The sequence below is a fragment of the Arachis ipaensis genome, chromosome B02 (assembly GCF_000816755.2).
Source record: "Arachis ipaensis cultivar K30076 chromosome B02, Araip1.1, whole genome shotgun sequence".
NCBI lineage: Eukaryota > Viridiplantae > Streptophyta > Magnoliopsida > Fabales > Fabaceae > Arachis > Arachis ipaensis.
Window position 1 is genome coordinate 80,441,292 of NC_029786.2, and position 19,812 is coordinate 80,461,103.

Genomic DNA, 19,812 nt, shown 5'->3' on the forward strand with positions numbered 1-19,812 from the left:
AAATTCATGTACTTCTTTTTCTTTTTCAGAAAATATTTTTCATTTAAGGAAGGTGATGGATTCATAGGACATTCATAGCTTTAAGGCATAGACACTAAGACACTAATGATCATGTAATAAAGACACAAACATAAATAAAACATAAAGCATAATTTTCGAAAAACAGAAAAATAAGAACAAGGAAATTAAAGAACGGGTCTACCTTAGTGATGGCGGCTTGTTCTTCCTCTTGAAGATCTTATGGAGTCCTTGAGCTCCTCAATGTCTCTTCCTTGCCTTTGTTGCTCCTCCCTCATGACTCTTTGGTCTTCTCTAATTTCATGGAGGAGGATGGAATGCTGTTGGTGCTCCACCCTTAGTTGTCCCATGTTGGAACTTAATTCTCCTAGGGATGTGTTGATTTTCTCCCAATAGTTTTGTGGAGAAAAATGCATCCCTTGATGCATCTCAGGGATTTCATGATGAGGAATTTCCTCATGCTCTTGTCCATGAGTGGACTCTCTTGTTTGCTCCATCCTTTTCTTAGTGATGGGCTTGTCCTCATCAATGAGGATGTCTTCCTCTATGTCAATTCCAGCTGAATTGCAGAGGTAACAAATGAGATGAGGGAAGGCTAATCTTGCTACAGTAGAGGACCTGTCCGCCACCTTGTAGAGTTCTTGGGATATAACTTCATAAGCTTCTACTTCCTCCCTAATCATGATGCTATGGATCATGATAGCCCGGTCTATAGTAACTACTTGTCCGCCACCTTGTAGAGTTCTAGGGATATAACCTCATGAACTTCTACTTTCTCTCCAATCATGATGCTATGGATCATGATAGCCCGTTCTATAGTAACTTCAGACCGGTTGCTAGTAGGAATGATTAAGCGTTGGATGAACTCCAACCATCCCCTAGCCATGGGCTTGAGGTCATGCCTTCTTAGTTGAACTGGCTTCCCTCTTGAATCTCTCTTCCATTGAGTGCCCTCTTCACAAATGTCTATGAGGACTTGGTCCAACCTTTGATCAAAGTTGACCCTTCTAGTGTAGGGGCGTGCATCTCCTTGCATCATGGGCAAGTTGAATGCCAACCTTACATTTTTCGGACTGAAATCTAAGTATTTCCCCCGAACCATTGTGAGCTAATTCCTTGGGTCTGGGTTCACACTTTGATCATGGTTCTTGGTGATCCATGCATTGGCATAGAACTCTTGAACCATTAAGATTCTGACTTGTTGAATGGGATTGGTGAGAATTTCCCAACCTCTTCTTCGAATCTCATGTTGGATCTCCGAATACTCACCCTTTTTGAGCTTGAAAGAGACCTCGGGGATCACCTTCTTCTTGGCCACAACTTCATAGAAGTGGTCTTGATGCACCCTTGAGATGAATCTCTCCATCTCCCATGACTCGGAGGTGGAAGCTTTTGCCTTTCCTTTCCTCTTTCTAGAGGTTTCTCCGGCCTTTGGTGCCATAAATGGTTATGAAAAAATAAAAAGCAACACTTTTACCACACCAAACTTAGAAGGTTTGCTCGTCCTCGAGCAAAAGAAGAAAGAAAAGAGTAGAAGAGGAGGAAATAGAGGAGATGGAGGGGGCTTAGTAGTTCGGCCAAGGGGGATAAGTAGTGTGTATGATGTGTGAAAATGAAGGAGTGAAGATGGGTTTATATAGAAGTGGAGAGAGGGGTAGGGTTTGGCCATGTATGAGTGGGTTTTGGAGGGAAAGTGGTTTGATTTTGAATGGTGAGGTAGGTGGGGTTTTATGATGGATGGATGTGGATTGGTGAAGAGATTATGGAGAAGAGGGTAGGATTTGATAGGTGAGGGGTTTTTGGGGAAGAGGTATTGAGGTAATTGGTGAATGGTATTTGGAGAAGGGTGTTATGGGAAGGTGTGAAGAAGAGAGAGAGATGAGGTAGGTGGGGATCCTGTGGGGTCCATAGATCCTGAGGTGTCAAGGATTTCTCATCCCTGCACCATGTGGCGTGTAAACGCCCCCTTGATTGCCAATCCTAGCGTTAAACGCCAGGTTACCGCCCATTTATGGCATTTAACGTCAGCTTTTCTCCCCTTTCTGGCATTTAAACGCCAGCTCTGTGCCCTTTTCTGGCGTTAAACACCAGCTATGTGCCCCTTTCTGGCGTTAAACGCCAGTCTGGTGCCCATTTCTGGCGTTTAACGCCCATTCTGCTACCCTTAGTGGCGTTTAAACACCATTAAGCTTCTCCTCCAGGGTGTGTTGTTTTTAATACTATTTTTCATTCTGTTTTTTCTTTTTCAGTTGTTTTTGTGACTTCACATGATCATCAACCTACAGAAAATATAAAATAACAATAGAAAATAAATAGATATGATTAAATAAAATTGGGTTGCCTCCCAACAAGCGCTTCTTTAATGTCAATAGCTTGACAGTGGGCTCTCATGGAGCCTCACAGATACTCAGAGCATGATGATGGCCTTCCAACACCAAACTTAGAGTTTGAATGTGGGGGCTCTATTTGACTCTGCATTGAGAGAAGCTTTTCATGCTTCCTCTCCATGGTTACAGAGGGAGATCCTTGAGCTTTAAACACAAGGGAGTCCTCATTCACTTGAAGGACCAATTCTCCTCTGTCAACATCAATCACAGCTTTTGCTGTGGCTAGGAAGGGTTTGCCAGATGATGGATTCATCCATACACTTTCCAGTGTCTAGGGTTATGAAATTAGCAGGGATGTAGTGGCCTTCAACCCTTACAAAGACATCCTCTACAAGTCCATAAGCCTATTTCCTTGAATTGTCTGCCATCTCTAGTGAGATTCTTGCAGCTTATACCTCAAGGATCCATAGTTTCTCCATCACAGAGAGTGGCATGAGGTTTATACTTGACCCAAGGTCACACAGAGCCTTCTCAAAGGTCATGGTGCCTATGGTACAAGGTATTGAGAACTTTCCAGGATCCTGTCTCTTCTGAGGTAATACCTGCCTAGTCAAGTCATCCAGTTCTTTGGTGAGCAAGGGGGTTCATCCTCCCAAGTCTCATTATTAAATAACTTGGCATTTAGCTTCATGATTGCTCAAAGGTACTTAGCAACTTGCTCTTCAGTAACATCTTCATCCTCTTCAGAGGAAGAATACTCATTAGAGCTCATGAATGGCAGAAGTAAGTTTAATGGAATCTCTATGGTCTTTGTATGAGCCTCAGATTCCCATGGTTCCTCATTAGGGAACTCTTTGGAGGCCAGTGGACATCCATTGAGGTCTTCCTCAGTGGAAATCACTGCCTTTCCCTCCTCTATACATTCGGCCATGTGGGATGTGTTTATGGCCTTGCATTCTCTCTTTGGGTTCTCTTCTGTATTGCTTGGGAGAGTACTGGGAGGGAGTTCCGTAATTCTCTTACTCAGCTGACCCACTTGTGCCTCTAAATTTCTAATGGAGGACCTTGTTTCAGTCATGAAACTTTGAGTGGTCTTAATTAGATCAGAGACTATGGTTGCTAAGTCAGAGTGGCTCTGCTTAGAATTCTCTGTCTGTTGCTGAGAAGATGATGGAAAAAGGCTTGCTATTGCTAAACCTATTTCTTCCACCATTACTATTGTTGAAGCCTTGTTGAGGCCTCTGTTGGTCCTTCCATGAGAGATTTGGATGATTTCTCCATGAAGGATTATAGGTGTTTCCATAGGGTTCTCCCATGTAATTCACCTCTTCCATTGCTGGGTTCTCAGGATCATAAGCTTCTTCTTCAGATGAAGCTTCTTTGGTACTACCTGTTGCTGCTTGCATTCCAGACAGACTCTGAGAAATCATATTGACTTGTTGAGTCAATATTTTCTTCTGAGCCAATATGGCATTCAGAGTATCAATCTCAAGAACTCCTTTCTTCTGATTTGTCCCATTATTCACAGGGTTCCTTTCAGAAGTGTACATAAATTGGTTATTTGTAACCATCTCAATGAGTTCCTGAGCTTCTGCAGGCGTCTTCTTCAGATGAAGAGATCCTCCAGCAGAGCTGTCCAATGACATCTTGGACAGTTCAGACAGACCATCATAGAAGATACCTATGATGCTCCATTCTGAAAGCATGTCAGAAGGACACCTTCTGATCAATTGTTTGTATCTTTCCCAAGCTTCATAGAGGGATTCACCTTCCTTCTATCTGAAGGTCTGGACTTCCACTCTAAGCTTACTCAGTTTTTGAGGTGGAAAGAATTTGGACAGAAAAGCACTGACCAGCTTTTCCCAAGAGTTCAGGCTTTCCTTAGGTTGTGAATCCAACCATATTCTAGCTCTGTCTCTTACATCAAAGGGAAAAAGCATAAGCCTGTAGACCTTGGGATCAACCCCATTGGTCTTGACAGTGTCACAGATTTGCAAAAATTCAGCTAAGAACTGATGAGGATCTTCCAATGGAAGTCCATGAAACTTGCAATTCTGTTGTATTAGAGAAACTAATTGAGGCTTAAGCTCAAAGTTGTTTGCCCCAACGGCAGGAATTGAGATGCTTCTCCCATAGAAGTCGGGAGTAGGTGCAGTAAAGTCACCAAGCACCTTCCTTGCATTGTTGGCATTGTTGTTGTTTTCGGCTGCCATGGCTTCTTCTTGTTTGAAAATTTCTGTTAGGTCCTCTACAGGGAGTTGTGCTTTAGCTTCTCTTAGCTTTCTCTTCAAGGTCCTTTCAGGTTCAGGATCAGCTTCAACAACAATGCCTTTGTCCTTACTCCTGTTCATATGACAGAGAGAAGAAAAAAGTATGGAATCCTCTATGTCATAGTATAGATATTCCTTGAGATGTCAGAGGAAAATAAGAATAGAAGGATGAGATAGATAGAGAAGAATTAGAACATATAAAGAAGGAAAGAGTTCGAATTGCACATTGAGGAGGAGTGTTAGTCCTTTAAATAGAAGGATGTGAGAAAGGGGGAAGAGTTTTTGAAAAAAAATGTTTTTAATTAAAAGAAATTTTCAAAATTTGGTTGATGATTTTCGAAAACTAAAATTGAGAAAGTAGTTAAGTGATTTTGAAAAAGATTTTGAAATCAGAAAAAAAAGATATGATTGAAAATTATTTTGAAAAAGATGTGATTGAGAAGATATGATTGAGAAGATATGATTGAAAATCAATTTAAAAAAAGAAATTTTTAAAATTAAAGTTGATTACTTGACTAACAAGAAATTAAAAGACATTATTCTAGAATTTAAAATTTGATCCTTTCTTAATAGGCAAGTAACAACTTGAAAATTTTGAATTAAATCATTAATTGTAGCAAGGATTTTCGAAAATAGTAAAAAAAATGGAGAGGATTTGATTTTGAAAAGATATGATTGAAAAGATATGATTTGAAAAAGATTTGATTTTGGAAAATTATGAAAATTTGGAAAAGATTTGAATTAAAAACAAAATCTTTCCTCTTGTGCCATCCTGGCGTTAAACGCCCAGAATGGTATCCATTCTGGCGTTTAACGCCCAGCCAGGTACCCTGGCTGGCGTTTAAGCACCAGTTTTCCTTCCTCACTAGGCGTTTGAATGCCCAGCTTTTTCTCTGTAATTTCTCTGCTGCATGTTCTGAATCTTCAATTCTCTGTATTATTGACTTGAAAAGATACAATTTTGAAAATTTTTTTTTGAATTTTTAATGATGAGAAACAACAAAATGAAACTAATCATGGAAAAACTAAGATCAAATAAACAATGCATGCAAGACACCAAACTTAAAAATTTTTATATTAGAGATACTAACAAATTGAGGATGCATATGAGAAACAACAAAACACACAAAACAAGAGAATTTAAAGATCAGACCCAATAAAATCATCAAGAATAACTTGAAGATTAATGAAGAACATAAAGCATATATTCGAAAATTGCAGGAAAATATGCAGGACACCAAACTTAAAAGTAGACACTAGACTCAAACAAGAAACATAAATTATTTTTGGTTTTTATGGTTTTATAAATTTTTTTGTAATTTTTTTGAAAATTATTTGGAAACAGGAAATAAAGAAATTCAAAATTTTTAATACTCTAAACCTTCAGTCTAAAAAGATTAGACATGGCTAGCCAAGCTTCAGCAGGACATTACATACAACAGCCAAATTGATGAGAATCAATCAGCTTTTGTGATGATAAAAACATCATCTGAAACTCTAGAATTCATTCTTAAAAATTCTGAAAAATAAAAATAAAATAAAGTTACCTAATCTAAGCAACAAGATGAACCGTCAGTTGTCCAAACTCGAACAATCCCCGGCAACGGCGCCAAAAACTTGGTGCACGAAATTGTGATCATCAATGGTGCCAACAACTTGGTACGCACAATTGTAATCTCAACTTTTTTCACAACTCCGCACAACTAACCAGCAAGTGTACTGGGTCGTCCAAGTAATAAACCTTACGTGAGTAAGGGTCGATTCCACAGAGATTATCGGCTTGAAGCAAGCTATTGTCATCTTGTAAATCTCAGTCAGGAGGATTCAAATGGTTATGGAGAATTGATAATTAAAAGATGAATAAAATATATAATAGGATAGAGATATTTATGTAATTCATTGGTGGGATTTCAGAAAAGCGTATGGAGATACTTTGTTCCTTCTGAACCTCTGCTTTCCTATTGCTTTCATCCAATCATTCATACTCCTTTCCATGGCAAGCTGTATGTTGGGCATCACCGTTGTCAATGGATACTTCCCGTCCTCTCAGTGAAAATGGTCCAAATGCGTTGTCACCGCACGGCTAATCATCTATCGGTTCTCGATCATGTTGGAATAGGATCCATTGATCTTTTTGCGTCTGTCACTACGCCCAACACTCGCGAGTTTGAAGCTCGTCATAGTCATCCCTTCCCAGATCCTACTCGCAATACCATAGACAAGGTTTAGACTTTTCGGATCTCAAGAATGGCCGCCAATAATTCTAGCCTATACCACGAAGGTTCTAATCTTAGATTAGAAACCCAAGAGATACACATTCAAGCTTGTTTACATGTAGAACGGAAGTGGTTGTCAGGCACGCGTTCATAGGTGAGAATGATGATGAGTTTCACGGATCATCACATTCATCAAGTTGAAGAACGAGTGTATATCTTAGAGAAGAAGTAGGCGTGAATTGAATAGAAAACAGTAGTACTTTGCATTAATTCATGAAGAACAGCAGAGTTCCACACCTTAATCTATGGTGTGTAGAAACTCCACCGTTGAAAATACATAAGAACAAAAGGGTCTAGGCATGGCCGTGAGGCCAGCCCCCAAACATGAACATATAAGTTCCAAAGATGAAAAAGTATATGAAAGTATGAAAATACAATAGCAAAAGGTCCTATTTATAGAAAACTAGTAGCCTAGGGTTACAGAAATAAGTAATTAATGCAGAAATCTTCTTCCGGACCCACTTGGTGTGTGCTTGGGCTGAGCATTGAAGCTTTCACATGTAGAGACTTTTCTTGGAGTTAAACGCCAGCTTTGGTGCCAGTTTGGACGTTTAACTCCAGCTTTTATGCCAGTTCTGGTGTTTTGACGCCAGAATTTTTATGCTGACTTGGAACGCCAGTTTGGGCCATCAAATCTCGGACAAAGTATAGACTATTATATATTGCTGGAAAGCCCAGGATGGCTACTTTCCAAAACAATTGAGAGCGCACCAATTGGGCTTCTGTAGCTCCAGAAAATCCACTTCGAGTGCAGGGAGGTCAGAATCCCACAACATCTGCAGTCCTTTTTCAGCCTCTGAATCAGATTTTTGCTCAAGTCCCTCAATTTCAGCCAGAAAATACTTGAAATCACAAAAAAATACACAAACTCATAGTAAAGTCCTGAAATGTGATTTTTATTTAAAAACTAATAAAAATATAATAAAAACTAACTAAAATATACTAAAAACTACCTAAAAACAATGCCAAAAAGCGTATAAATTATCCGCTCATCAGTTGGCCAATTATTAAATTATATGGTTTTTGAACATCTGAAGTTTTAGATAAGGGAGGCTCACCTAGTGCGGTTTGTAACCACACAAATTCCAAAATCAAGACTCGTTCACCAGAGAATCCGACTAAGTCTCCAGTGGAAGGTTGGAGTATATTGTTGCTCAGCTTTATTTTCTGGAATGTAGAATAGAAAAGAACGTCGGTACTGCTTCTAGGATCTAGCAGCACTTTCCATCCCAAAAGGTCCCCTAGCTGGATGGAAATCACGACGGCATCATCCAGATTTGTGGTGCTTGTATTGAACTCAGAGGCTTGAAACGTCATTTGTGAAAAATGCTGAGGTGTGTGGGCATCATTCATAGTCCCCTCTACCAAAAACATAGCTCAGTGTGTATGCTTCTGAGCCGAGTTTGTTGTTCTTCCTCTTATAAAACCTCCAGAAATACAGTTAATAATTCTTCGTGATTGATCAGGGTAACTATGAGGGGTTTTTTCTTTGTCTCGTGAATGTTGTCCTGTGGAGGTGTGATCGGCCAAGGATGTGCCGCGCTTCTATACACTCCCGCTGATGTATTTATCTAGATGGCCTTCCCGAGCTAGGCGTTCTAATAGATCTTTTACAATCACACACTCATCGGTGGTGTGTCCATACTTTTGGTGAAAAGTGTAGTATTTGGATTTGTCTGTGTTCTTTGCGTCCGGATAGCTACCGGCCTTTAGGGGAGGTTTGATCAGCTTGGAATCGAGAATCTTCTTGATGATGTCGTCCCTCTTCATGTTGAACTGAGTATATGAATCATAGCGAGGGGTTAGTTTAAAAGTTTTCTTGCTATCTCTAGCTTTATCCTTGTCTTTGTTATATTGGGGTTCGTCTGCTTTCCGAGCTTGTCGGAGCTCCTCGATGTCCATCTGACCTTTAGCCTTTTCACAGAACTCCGCAAGGGACTTTGGTTTGGCAACCACAATTGCCTCTTGAAATTTTTCTGGTTGGAGTCCACTTTTGATGGCGTGCAGATGCACCTCAGGATAAAGATCTGGTATGCTCATGGCCACCTTTGTGAAACGAATAACGTAATCCTTTAGACTTTCATTCTGACCTTGTTTGATTGTGTTCAGATAGTCAGAATCGTGTAGGTAGATAGAGGAGGCACCAAAGTGATCTTCAAAATGCTTTGCTAGTTCCTGAAAACGAGAAATAGAATCTATAGTCAAAGAACAAAACCAATCAAGTGCAGGACCGTCTAAAAAGGTAGGAAAACAACGGCATAAAATAGGATCGGATGCACCGTTTACTATCATTATAGATCTAAACTTTTTGATGTGCTTCTTCGTGTCTCCTAACCCATCATAAGGGGTTAAGGTTGTTGGCAAAGTGAACCTCCTGGGTTTTTGAAAATTCATAATACCAGTCGTGAATGGATCCATAGAGTTATCAGGCTTAATTTCTTCATTTTCTGGCAAAGGCCGAGCTTCTTCGTTGCGAGCAGTTTCGAAAACGTGTGTTGGATCAGATTCGCGCTCTTCCTTCTCCACTCGTTCATTACGATCACCATTGTTTTCAATCCGAACATTAGTTAACTCGGCGATCTGATTCGCCATCCTTTGATTTTCCTCCACCATACGTTGTTTTGTTTGTTGCAGCTCAGTTACCATCTGAAGGAGTTCAGAGGGTGTTGGGGGAGGTAGATCAGCCATGGATGGGTGGTGCGTGGAATTAAACTTCGCACAACTGAACCAACAAGTGCACTGGGTCATCCAAGTAATTCCTGAGTGAGTCAGGGTCGATCCCACGAGGATTGTGATTTGAAGCAAGCTATGGTTATCTTGTAGATCTTAGTCAGGCGGATAGAAAAGTTGGTTGGTTGTTTAAAGTGCATAAAAGTAAAATAAAGAAAATGTTACTCAATTGATGGTGAAAGCATTGATAAGAAGATGGTTAAGGCTTCAGAGATGCTTTGTTCTTCTGTATAATTCCGGACTTACTGTCTCCTCCAACTGTGAATGATTTCTTCTATGGCAGGCTGTATGTGATCAACCCCTTTCTTGAGAGGTCACCAGTGCTCCTCCAGATCTGAACCCCAGGGTTAGTGCGAATCCAATTTGATTGAGGGTGAAGCTCCTAAAGTCCATTCTCCTTAGTGATTCTACTCAAAACACCACAGACAAGGTCGAATCTTCCGTATCAGAGAATGTTGGACCTTTGGTTCTAGGCTTTACTACAAAGACCCTAATCTCCCCATACCTCGACGGAACTGGTGTCTCGAGAAGTCCCCAATGACTTCGTGGATTAGCCGTCTAAGAGATGTATAATTAAGCTAGTGGTTCATCATTATCCGATGAAAGACTCACTCTGAACCTATGTAGAATGAGATAACCTAATGCCAGTTTAACGCATTCATAAGGATGAAGAACGAAGATACATCTTAGAATAGAGAATCAAACACGAATTGAAGATAAAACAATAATGCTTTATAAATCCATAAAACTCAGCAGAGCTCCTCCCCTCAACCTAGGAGGTTTAGAAACTCATACTGATAGAAAATACAATGTAAAACGTGTAAAGTGTCAAAGGTCTCTGAAAAGTGTGAAAGTTCTCAAATAAATACTAGGCTAATTACTAAGGATTACACAAGAAGGGTAAAATAGTTTTTTAGTGCTAAAATATACTTTCGGGGCCCACTTGGTGAGTGTTTAGGCTGAGCTTGATTGAGATCCATGAGCTAGGAGGCCTTTAGGGTGTTGAACATTGGCTAGGGGGTCCTTTTTGGGCATTGGACGCTGGTCTCTTCTCCCTTAGGCGTTGAACGCCATAATAAGGCTGAAAGTTGGCATTGAACGCCAATTTTAGGCCTTTAATTCTGAAGCAAAGTATAAACTATTATACATTACGGGGAAAGCGCTGGATGTTAGCTTTCTATAGCTCTTGAGAACACTTCATTTGGATGTCTATAGCTCCAGAAAAGCTCTTTTGAGTGCAAGGAGGTCAAATCCTGACAGCATCTGCAGTGCTTTCTCTGCCTCTGAATCAGACTTTTACTCCAACTCCTCAATTTCAGCCAGAAAATACCTGAAATTGCATAAAAACACAAAAACTTAAAGTAGAATCCAAAAATGTGAATTTTTCACTAAAACCTATGAAAACTTAATAAAACTTAAACAAACCTACTAAAAACTATATGAAAATGATGGCAAAAAGCGTATAAAATATCCGTTCATCACAACACCAAACTTAAACTGTTGCTTGTCCCCAAGCAACTAAAAACAAAGTAGGATAAAAAGAAGAGTAAGATACAATAAATCTTAGAGTTTTCACTGAAGCTCAGTTTCAATTAGATGAGCGGGACTTAGTAGCTTTTTGCTTCTGAATAGTTTTGGCATCTCACTATCCATTGAAACTTAGAAGTGTTGGCATCCTTAGGAACTTGGAATCCAGATGATATTATTGACTCTCCTAATTTAGTTCTTTTTTATTCTTGAACACAGCTTTTTAGAGTCTTGGTCGTGGCCCTAAGCACTTTGTTTTCCAGTGTTACCACCGGATACATAAATGCCACAGACACTTAACTGGGTGAACCCTTTCGGATTGTGATTCAGCTTTGCTAGAATCCCCAGATAGAGGTGTCCAGAGTTCTTAAGCACATTCTTTTTGCTTTGAATCATGACTTTAACTGCTCAGTCTCAAGTTCTTTTACTTGACACCTTCACATCACAAGCATATAGTTAGGGACACTATCCATTTAGATTGCTTAGGCCAGGATTTTACTCCTTTTAGGCCCTCCTAACCATTGATGCTCGAAACTTTGGATCCTTTTACCCTTATTTTTTGGTTTAAAGGGTTATTGGCTTTTTGCTCTTGCCTTTTGGTTTAAAGAGCTATTGGCTTTTTCTGCTTTTTATTTCTCTTTTGTTTTTTTTCGCATGCAAAATTTTTTTCTGTTTATTGCATCTTGCTTTTTTATTTTTTTGCTGCTTTTTCTTGCTTCAAGAATCAATTTTTGGATTTTTCAAATTACTAATAATACTTCACTTTTATCATCATTCTTTCAAGAGCCAACATTCTTAATTTCAATTTCAAATATGCACTGTTCATTCATACATTCAGAAAACAAAAGCAATGTTACCACATCAAGATAATTGAACTATTCTTAAGATAAACTCGAAATTCATGTTCTTTTCAAATAAAATTTTCTTTTAAGTGAGGTGAGAGATATATGGAATATTTTATAGCTTTAAGACATAGATAGAAATGATCATGCAATAAGAACAAGAGAACAGATAATAAAACAAATTAGAAAATAGAAAAATAACATAAGAAAAGGGGATTAAGAGAACGAATCCACCTTAGTGATGGCGGCTACTACTCCTCCTTGAGGATCCAATGTAGTGCTTGATCTCTTCAATGTCACGCCTTTGTCTTTGTTGTTCCTCCCTTATAGCCATTTGATCTTCTCTTATTTCATTGAGGATGGTGGAATGCTCTTGATGCTCCAACCTTAATTGCTCTATATTAGTGTTCAATTCTCCAAGAGAATTATGCAATTGGTCCCAATAGCCTTGAGGAGGAAATTGCATCCCTTGAGGAATCCCAGGGATTTCTTGCTGAGGCGGTTGCACAGGCTCATATGCATGCTCTCTAGTTTGCTCCATCCTCTTCTCAGTGATGGGCTTGTCCTCCTCAATAAAGATGTCTTCCTCTATGACAATTCCAGCTGAATTGCATAGGTGACAAATGAGGTGAGGGAAAACTAACCTTGCTTTGGTGGAAGGCTTTTCAACTATCTTGTACAATTCTTGAGGTATCACCTCATGTACTTCCACCTCACTCCCAATCATGATGGCTTAGTCTATTGTCACTTCTGACCGATTGCTAGTAGTGATGATAGAGCATTGGATAAATTCCAACCATCCTCTAGCTAAGGGTTTGAGGTCAAGCCTTCTTAGTTGAATAGGCTTGTCTTGGGAATCACTTTTCCACTATGCTCCTTTCACACAAATGTCTGAGAGCACTTGATCTAATCTCTGATCAAAGTTGACTCTTCTAGTGTAAGGATGTGGGTTTTCTTGCATCACAAGCAAGTTGAACGCCAACCTCACACTTTCTGGACTAAAGTCCAAGATTCTCTCTCAGACCATGGTGCTCCGATTCTTGGGATTTGGGTTCACACTAATGTCATGGTTTTTTGTGACCCATGCATTAGCATAGAATTCTTGCACCATTAAGATCCCAATCTCTTGGATGGGATTAGTTAGGACTTCCCAACCTCTTCTCCAGATCTCTTTTCAGATTTCTGGATACTCATTCTTCTTAAGCATAAAAGGGACCTCAGGAATCACCTTCTTCTCTGCCACTACTTCATAGAAGTAGTCTTAGTGGGCTTTGGTGATGAATCTCTCCATCTTCCAAGATTTGGAGGTGGCGGCTACGACCTTTCCTTTCCTCTTTCTTGAGGGTTCTCCAACCTTGGGTGCCATAAGTGGTAATGAAAAGCAAAAAGAAATGTTTTTTCCACATCAAACTTAAAAGCTTTGCTCATCCTCGAATAAAAATAAATAAAAGAGAAGAATGGAGTAGAAGAAGAAGAAAATAGAGGAAGAAGGAGGGAGAAAATAATTCGGCCGAGGGGGCTTTATAGGAGTGGGCTAGGTTATGGTTCGGTCATGGGTGGGATAAATGGGAGAAAAATTTGATTTTGAAGTGGGTGAGGGTTGGTGGGAGTTATGATGGTTTTGGAAAAGTGATATGGATGTGATTAGGCTAGGGTTTATAGGAAAGAGTGTATGGGAAAGTGTGAAGTAAGAAGGAATAAGTGGGGTGGGTGAAGATGCTATGGGCACTGGTCTTGAGAAGTTAGGGAATTCAGATTCTCTGCCCTTCTTTCATGGGCATTTGAACGCCCAGGGTCTACTTCTGGCTGGCATTCAATGCCAACTCTGCTGTCAATTGGTGCGTTGAATGCCCAGGCTAGGCCTCTGGCTGGCATTCAACACCAGCATTCTGCCAATATGGGCATTGAACACCCAGCTAGTGCTCCTTGGCTGGCGTTCAATGCCAGCAAAACACTCTATCCAGAGTGGTCTGTTTTCATTGCTGAACCTTTCTGTCTCTATTCTGATTGATTCACATGATCATGAACCTAAAGAAATAACTAAAAAAACAAATTTTAAGGGATTAAAAGAAATAGAAATAACTAAATAAGGTTGGGTTGTCTCCCAACAAGCGCTTCTTTAACGTCACTAGCTTGACGGTTAGCTCCTTACGAAGAATGATATGGGCTCAGAATTTCATCCCTTACAGTGAACTTTCTTCCTGTCTTCTTATGGATGAGCTCCACATGCTCTAGAGGCATGACACGACTTACTGTATGTGGTATGACTGGTTTTTTGGTGAAGACAACTCTCATGCCAGGTGAAAGGCCTTCAGTTGGAACTTTTTTGTCCCTCCAGCCTTTAGGTACTTTCTTCTTGGTACCTTTGTTTTCAGTGCTTGTTGATAGCTGCCCAACATCAAACTTAGAATTGATGTTTGGGGGCTTAGTAAAGCTCTGCACTGAAGAGATGGTTGGAACACTGAGTGTTGTATAGTTATCTCTCTTTTTTCAGAGGGAGAGTTGGGGTGAGGCATCTTGAACAAGATGTGATCCTCCCCTACTTGTAAAATCAGTTCTCCCTTAGCTACATCAATGATACCATTGGTAGTAGCTAGGAAAGATATTTCAAGGATGACGGATTCATCCTCGTCTTCCCAGTATCTAAGATTATGAAGTTTACAGGGATGTACAGGTCTTCAACCTTTACCAGTACATCCTCTACTAAGCCGTATGCTTTCTTCATTGAGTTGTCTGCCATCTCTAGTGAGATATTTGTAGCTTGTACCTCAAAGATTTTCAACTTCTCCATTACAGAGAGTGGCATGAGGTTTATACTTGACGCTAGGTCACACAGAGCTTTCTCAAAGGTCATGGTGCCTATGGTGCAAGAAATTAGGAAGCGTCCAGGATCCGGAAGCTTCTGAGGTAGCTTTTGCTGTACCAAGGCATTGAGTTCTTTGGTAAGTACTGGAGGTTCTTCCTCCAAAGGTTTGTACCAAATAACTTAGCATTCAGCTTCATGAGAGCTTCTAGGTACCAAGCAACTTGCTCTTCCCTAATGTCCTCATCCTCATCAGAGGATGAGTATTCATCAGAACTCATGCACTACAGGAGTGCATGCAAGGGAACCTCTATGGTCTCTACATGAGCCTTGGCTTCCTTTAATTCTTGGATAAGAATTTTTTTAGTGGGTGCTGAACACTCAGTAGGTAAGCTATTACTGGAGTTCAATGATAGTTCTGGTAGTTCTTTGGGCGTTGAACACCCATCATGCATCCTTTCACTGGCGTTCAACGCCAGTTCCTTTGCCAAGTTGGGAGTTGAACGCCCAGTAAGACCTTCCTTAATGGCGTTCAACGCCAGATTCCCTGCCATTTTGGGCATTGAGCGCCAAGTGAGGGCTTTTTCACTGGCGTTCAACGCCAGCTTTGATGCCTGTTTGGGCGTTGAACGCCCAGTGAGGCATTCCTCATTGGCGTTCAACGCCAGCTTCTGTGCCAGCTTGGGCATTGAACACCTAGTGAGGTCTTCCTCACTGGCGTTCAATGCCATCTCAGTTTCTCCAGATTCGGCCTCATACTTAGTGGTGATGGCCTTGCACTCTTCTCTTAGGTTTACTTCAGTGTTACTAGGAAGAGTGTCAGGAGGAGTCTCAGGGATTCTCTTGCTCAGTTGACCAACTTGTACCTCCAAATTTCTAATGGAGGATCTTGTTTCAGTTATGAAACTATGAGTGGTCTTAGAGATGTTAGAGACTATAGTTACTAAGTCAGAAAGGCTCTGCTTATGAGTCCCCATATTCCCTTGAGAAGATGGGAAATGTGGCCTGTTGTTGAACCTGTTCTGGGTTCTTCCACCTTGATTATTATTGAAGCCTTACTGAGGCTTCTGTTGATCCTTCCATGAAAGGTTAGGATGGTTCCTCCATGAGGGGTTGTAGGTGTTTTCATAGAGTTCTCCCATATAATTCACCTCCTCCATCATGGGTTGGTCATGATCATAAGCTTCTCCTTCAGAGAAAGCTTCTTGAGTGCTGCCAGTTGCAGCTTGTATTCTAGTCAAATGCTGAGAGATCATATTGACCTGCTGGGTCAAGATCTTGTTCTGAGCCAATATAGCATTCAGAGTGTCAACTTCAAGAACTCCTTTCTTCTAAAGGACCCCATTATTCACAGGATTTCTCTCAGAGGTGTACATGCATTGGTCATTTGCAACCATCTCAATGAGTTCTCTTGCTTCTGCAGGCGTTTTCTTCAAGTGGAGTGATCTACCTGCAGAGCTGTCCAGTGATATTTTGGACATTTCAGTCAGACCATCAAAGAAGATACCTAGGATAGACCATTCTGAGAGCATGTCAGAAGGACATCTCCTAATCAGTTGCTTGTATCTTTTCCAAGCTTCATAGAGGAATTCACCTTCTCTTTGTCTGAAGGTTTGAACTTCTACTTTGATTTTGCTCATCTTTTGAGGAGGAAAGAATTTGGCCAAGAAATTATTGACCAACTTTTTCCAAGAGTCTAAGCTTTCTTTAGGTTGAGAATCCAACCATATTTTAGCTCTGTCTCTAACAGCAAAGATTCTGTTGCAGAAGAGAGACTAACTGAGGCTTAAGCTCAAAGTTGTTAGCTCTAATAGAAGGTATGGAGATACTTCTTCCATAGAAATCAGAGGCTGGTATGGTGTAGTCACCAAGAACCTTTCTTGCATTTCCTACATTATTAGCATTGTCTGCCATGTCTTCAGCTAGGGCTGCACATGGATCGGATAATATCCGCATATCCGCGGTAATTATCCGCATCCGATCCGCAGAGTCATCGGATCGGATCGGATCTGATCCGCACTATGATAGGATCGGATTGCGGATTCGGCAGTGATATCCGCGAATCCGATCCGCAAATCCGCATATCCGCACATCACATATAAATAACATAGTTTAAGAAAGTAAACCTTAATGTGATATGAATTTTAGTATGTTATTTTATGAATTTTATGATATTTTGTTTTTAATTTTTTATGTTATACTTTAACTTAGAATAATTAAACTTAAATCTTGTGTTATTATTTTGTTTTTGTTATTCAAGAGAATTATTATTGATAATATTTTAGGAGTAAATAGGCTTAAACAGATAAAAAATAAATTTTCTGGATATTTTTTTGTAAAAACAGCCAAATAGAATCTTAAAATAATTTTTTTGAATTATGCAGAGCCTAAAAAAATGCGGATATCGTATCCGACCCGATCCGATGAGTGCAGTGCAGATCGGATAGAATTTTAGGCTATATCCGATCCGATCCGATCCGTGTGCAGCCCTATCTTCAGCTTCTTGTTCGAAATTTTCTTAGATGTTTCTTCCGGAGTGTTGCACTTTAGCTTGTTGTAAACGCCTCCTTAGAGTTTTCTCAGGTTCAAGATCAGGTTTAAAGAGAGGCTCTTTATCTCTGTTCCTAGTCATAAACAAGAAAAAGAAAACAAGAAAGAAGAATAATGGGAGCTCTATATTCAAGAACAGAGGACTCCCTATGAGTCGTGAAGAAGAAAGAAGAATGATGATAGAGAGAAGAGAGAAAGAATTTAGCTACGAGGAGAGAAGAATTCAAAAATCAGAATTAAAAAGAGAAAATATTTTTGTTTTTATTTTTATTTATTAATTAAATTCAAAAATAAAACTAATTAACTAAAAAGATTTAAAAATTAAATTATAAATTTTCAAAAAAGAAGAGAGAGAAAGAGAGAAGATATTTTCGAAAATTAGAAGAGAAAAGAATTAGTTAGGAAGTTTTAAAAAAGAAGAAAGAGAAAATAAGTAACTAGTTAAGACAGATTTGAAAATAAGATAAGATAGAAGATTAGAAAAGATTTGAATTTAAAATTTAAAATTAGAAAAGATAAGATAGAAATTGAAAAGATTTGAAAAAGATTTGAATTTAAAATTTGAAATTAGAAAAGATAAGATAAGAATTTGAAAAGATTTGAAAAAGTTTTGAAAAAGATAAGATTTGAAATTTGATTTTTGAAAAAGATTTTATTTTGAAATTTTAAATTTTAAATTTAAATTTTAAATTTTAAATTTTGAAATTGAATTTTAAAATTTGAATTTGAAATAAAATAAGATAAGATTTTTGAATTAAAAAGATAAGATAGTGGTTTGAAAAAGATATGATTTTTGAAAAGATTTGATTTTGAAAAGATTTGAAATTTAAAATTTAAAACTAAGATCAGATAAGATAATGATTTTGAAATTAAAATTTGAAAAATTTATTGTAATTTTCGAAAACTAAGATAAAAAAGATAGAAAAGATTTTTTTAATTAAATGAAGAAAGAGAAAAACAACAAGAAGACACTAATCTTAAAATTTTTAGATCTAAGACACCTAGAATTCGAAAATTGCAAAGAAAAACACAAAGAGACACCAAACTTAAAAATTTTAAGATCTAAATAAGAAGAAAAACAAGAACACTTTGAAGATAAAGAAGAATACCAAGAACAAAACTTAAAGAATTCAAAAAAAAAATAATAAGAACATGCAAAGGACACCAAACATAAAAATTTTGAAAACTAAAGATACCAATTTCAAAAATTTCAAAAGAAAAGACACAAGAAGACACCAAACTTAAAGATTAACACAAGATTCAAACAAAAGACACTATTTTTGAAAATTTTTAGAAAAAATAGTCAACAAATTCGAAAAAGACTCAAACAAGAACACGAACAAAGACTCAAACAAAAGATCAAGATTAATAAAGAAAAGAAAAGATTTTTGAAAAAGTTTTGATTTTTTTCAAAAAAAGAAGAAGAAATTAAAAGACTCAAACAAAAATTAAAAAAATACCTAATCTAAGTAACAAGATAATTCGTTAGTTGTCCAAACTCGAACAATCCCCGGCAACGGTGCCAAAAACTTGGTGCGCAGAATTAAACTTTGCACAACTGAACCAGCAAGTGCACTGGGTCATCCAAGTAATAACTGAGTGAGTCAGGGTCGATCCCATGAGGATTGTGATTTGAAGCAAGCTATGGTTATCTTGTAGAGCTTAGTCAGGCGGATAGAAAAATTGGTTGGTTGTTTAAAGCGCATAAAAGTAAAATAAAGAAAACGTTACTCAATTGATGGTGAAAGCAGTGATAAGAAGATGGTTAAGGCTTCGGAGATGCTTTGTTCTTCTGGATAATTCTGGACTTACAATCTCCTCCAACTGTGAATGATTTCTTCTATGGCAGACTGTATATGATCAACGCCTTTCTTGAGAGGTCGCCAATGCTCCTCCAGATCTGAACCCCAGGGTTAGTGCGAATCCAGTCTGATTGAGGGTGAAGCTCCTACAGTCCATTCTCCTTAGTGATCCTACTCAAAACGCCACAAACAAGGTTGAATCTTCCAGATAAGAGAATGTTGCGCCTTTGGTTCTATCCTTTACCACAAAGACCCTAATCTCCCCATACCTTGGCTGAACTGGTGTCTCGAGAAGTCCCCAACAAAGTCGTGGATTAGCTGTCTAAGAAATGTATAAACAAGCTAGTGGTTCATCATTGTACGATAAAAGACTCACTCTGAACCCATGTAGAATGAGATAACATTATGCCAGTCCAACGCATTCATAAGGATGAAGAATGAAGATACATCTTAGAATAGAGAATCAAACACGGATTGAAGATAAAATAGTAATACTTTATTAATCCATAAAACTCAGCAGATCTCCTCTCCTCAACCTAGGAGGTTTAGAAACTCATACTGATAGAAAATACAATGTAAAACGTGTAAAGTGTCAAAGGTCTCTGAAAAGTGTAAAATTTCTCAAATAAATACTAGGCTAAAATAGTCTTTTAGTACGAAAATTCAC

The 19,812-nt window shown here is 38.7% G+C and overlaps 1 protein-coding gene across 1 annotated transcript in view; it reads right to left on the bottom strand.

Moving 5' to 3' along the window:
• Positions 1–9,579, bottom strand: part of LOC107627451 — a 12,379-nt gene extending 2,800 nt beyond the window's left edge. The window contains exon 1 of the mRNA XM_016330283.1: positions 8,443–9,579. Coding sequence (XP_016185769.1) covers positions 8,443–9,579 — 1,137 coding nt within the window. The remainder of the gene's footprint in view (positions 1–8,442) is intronic.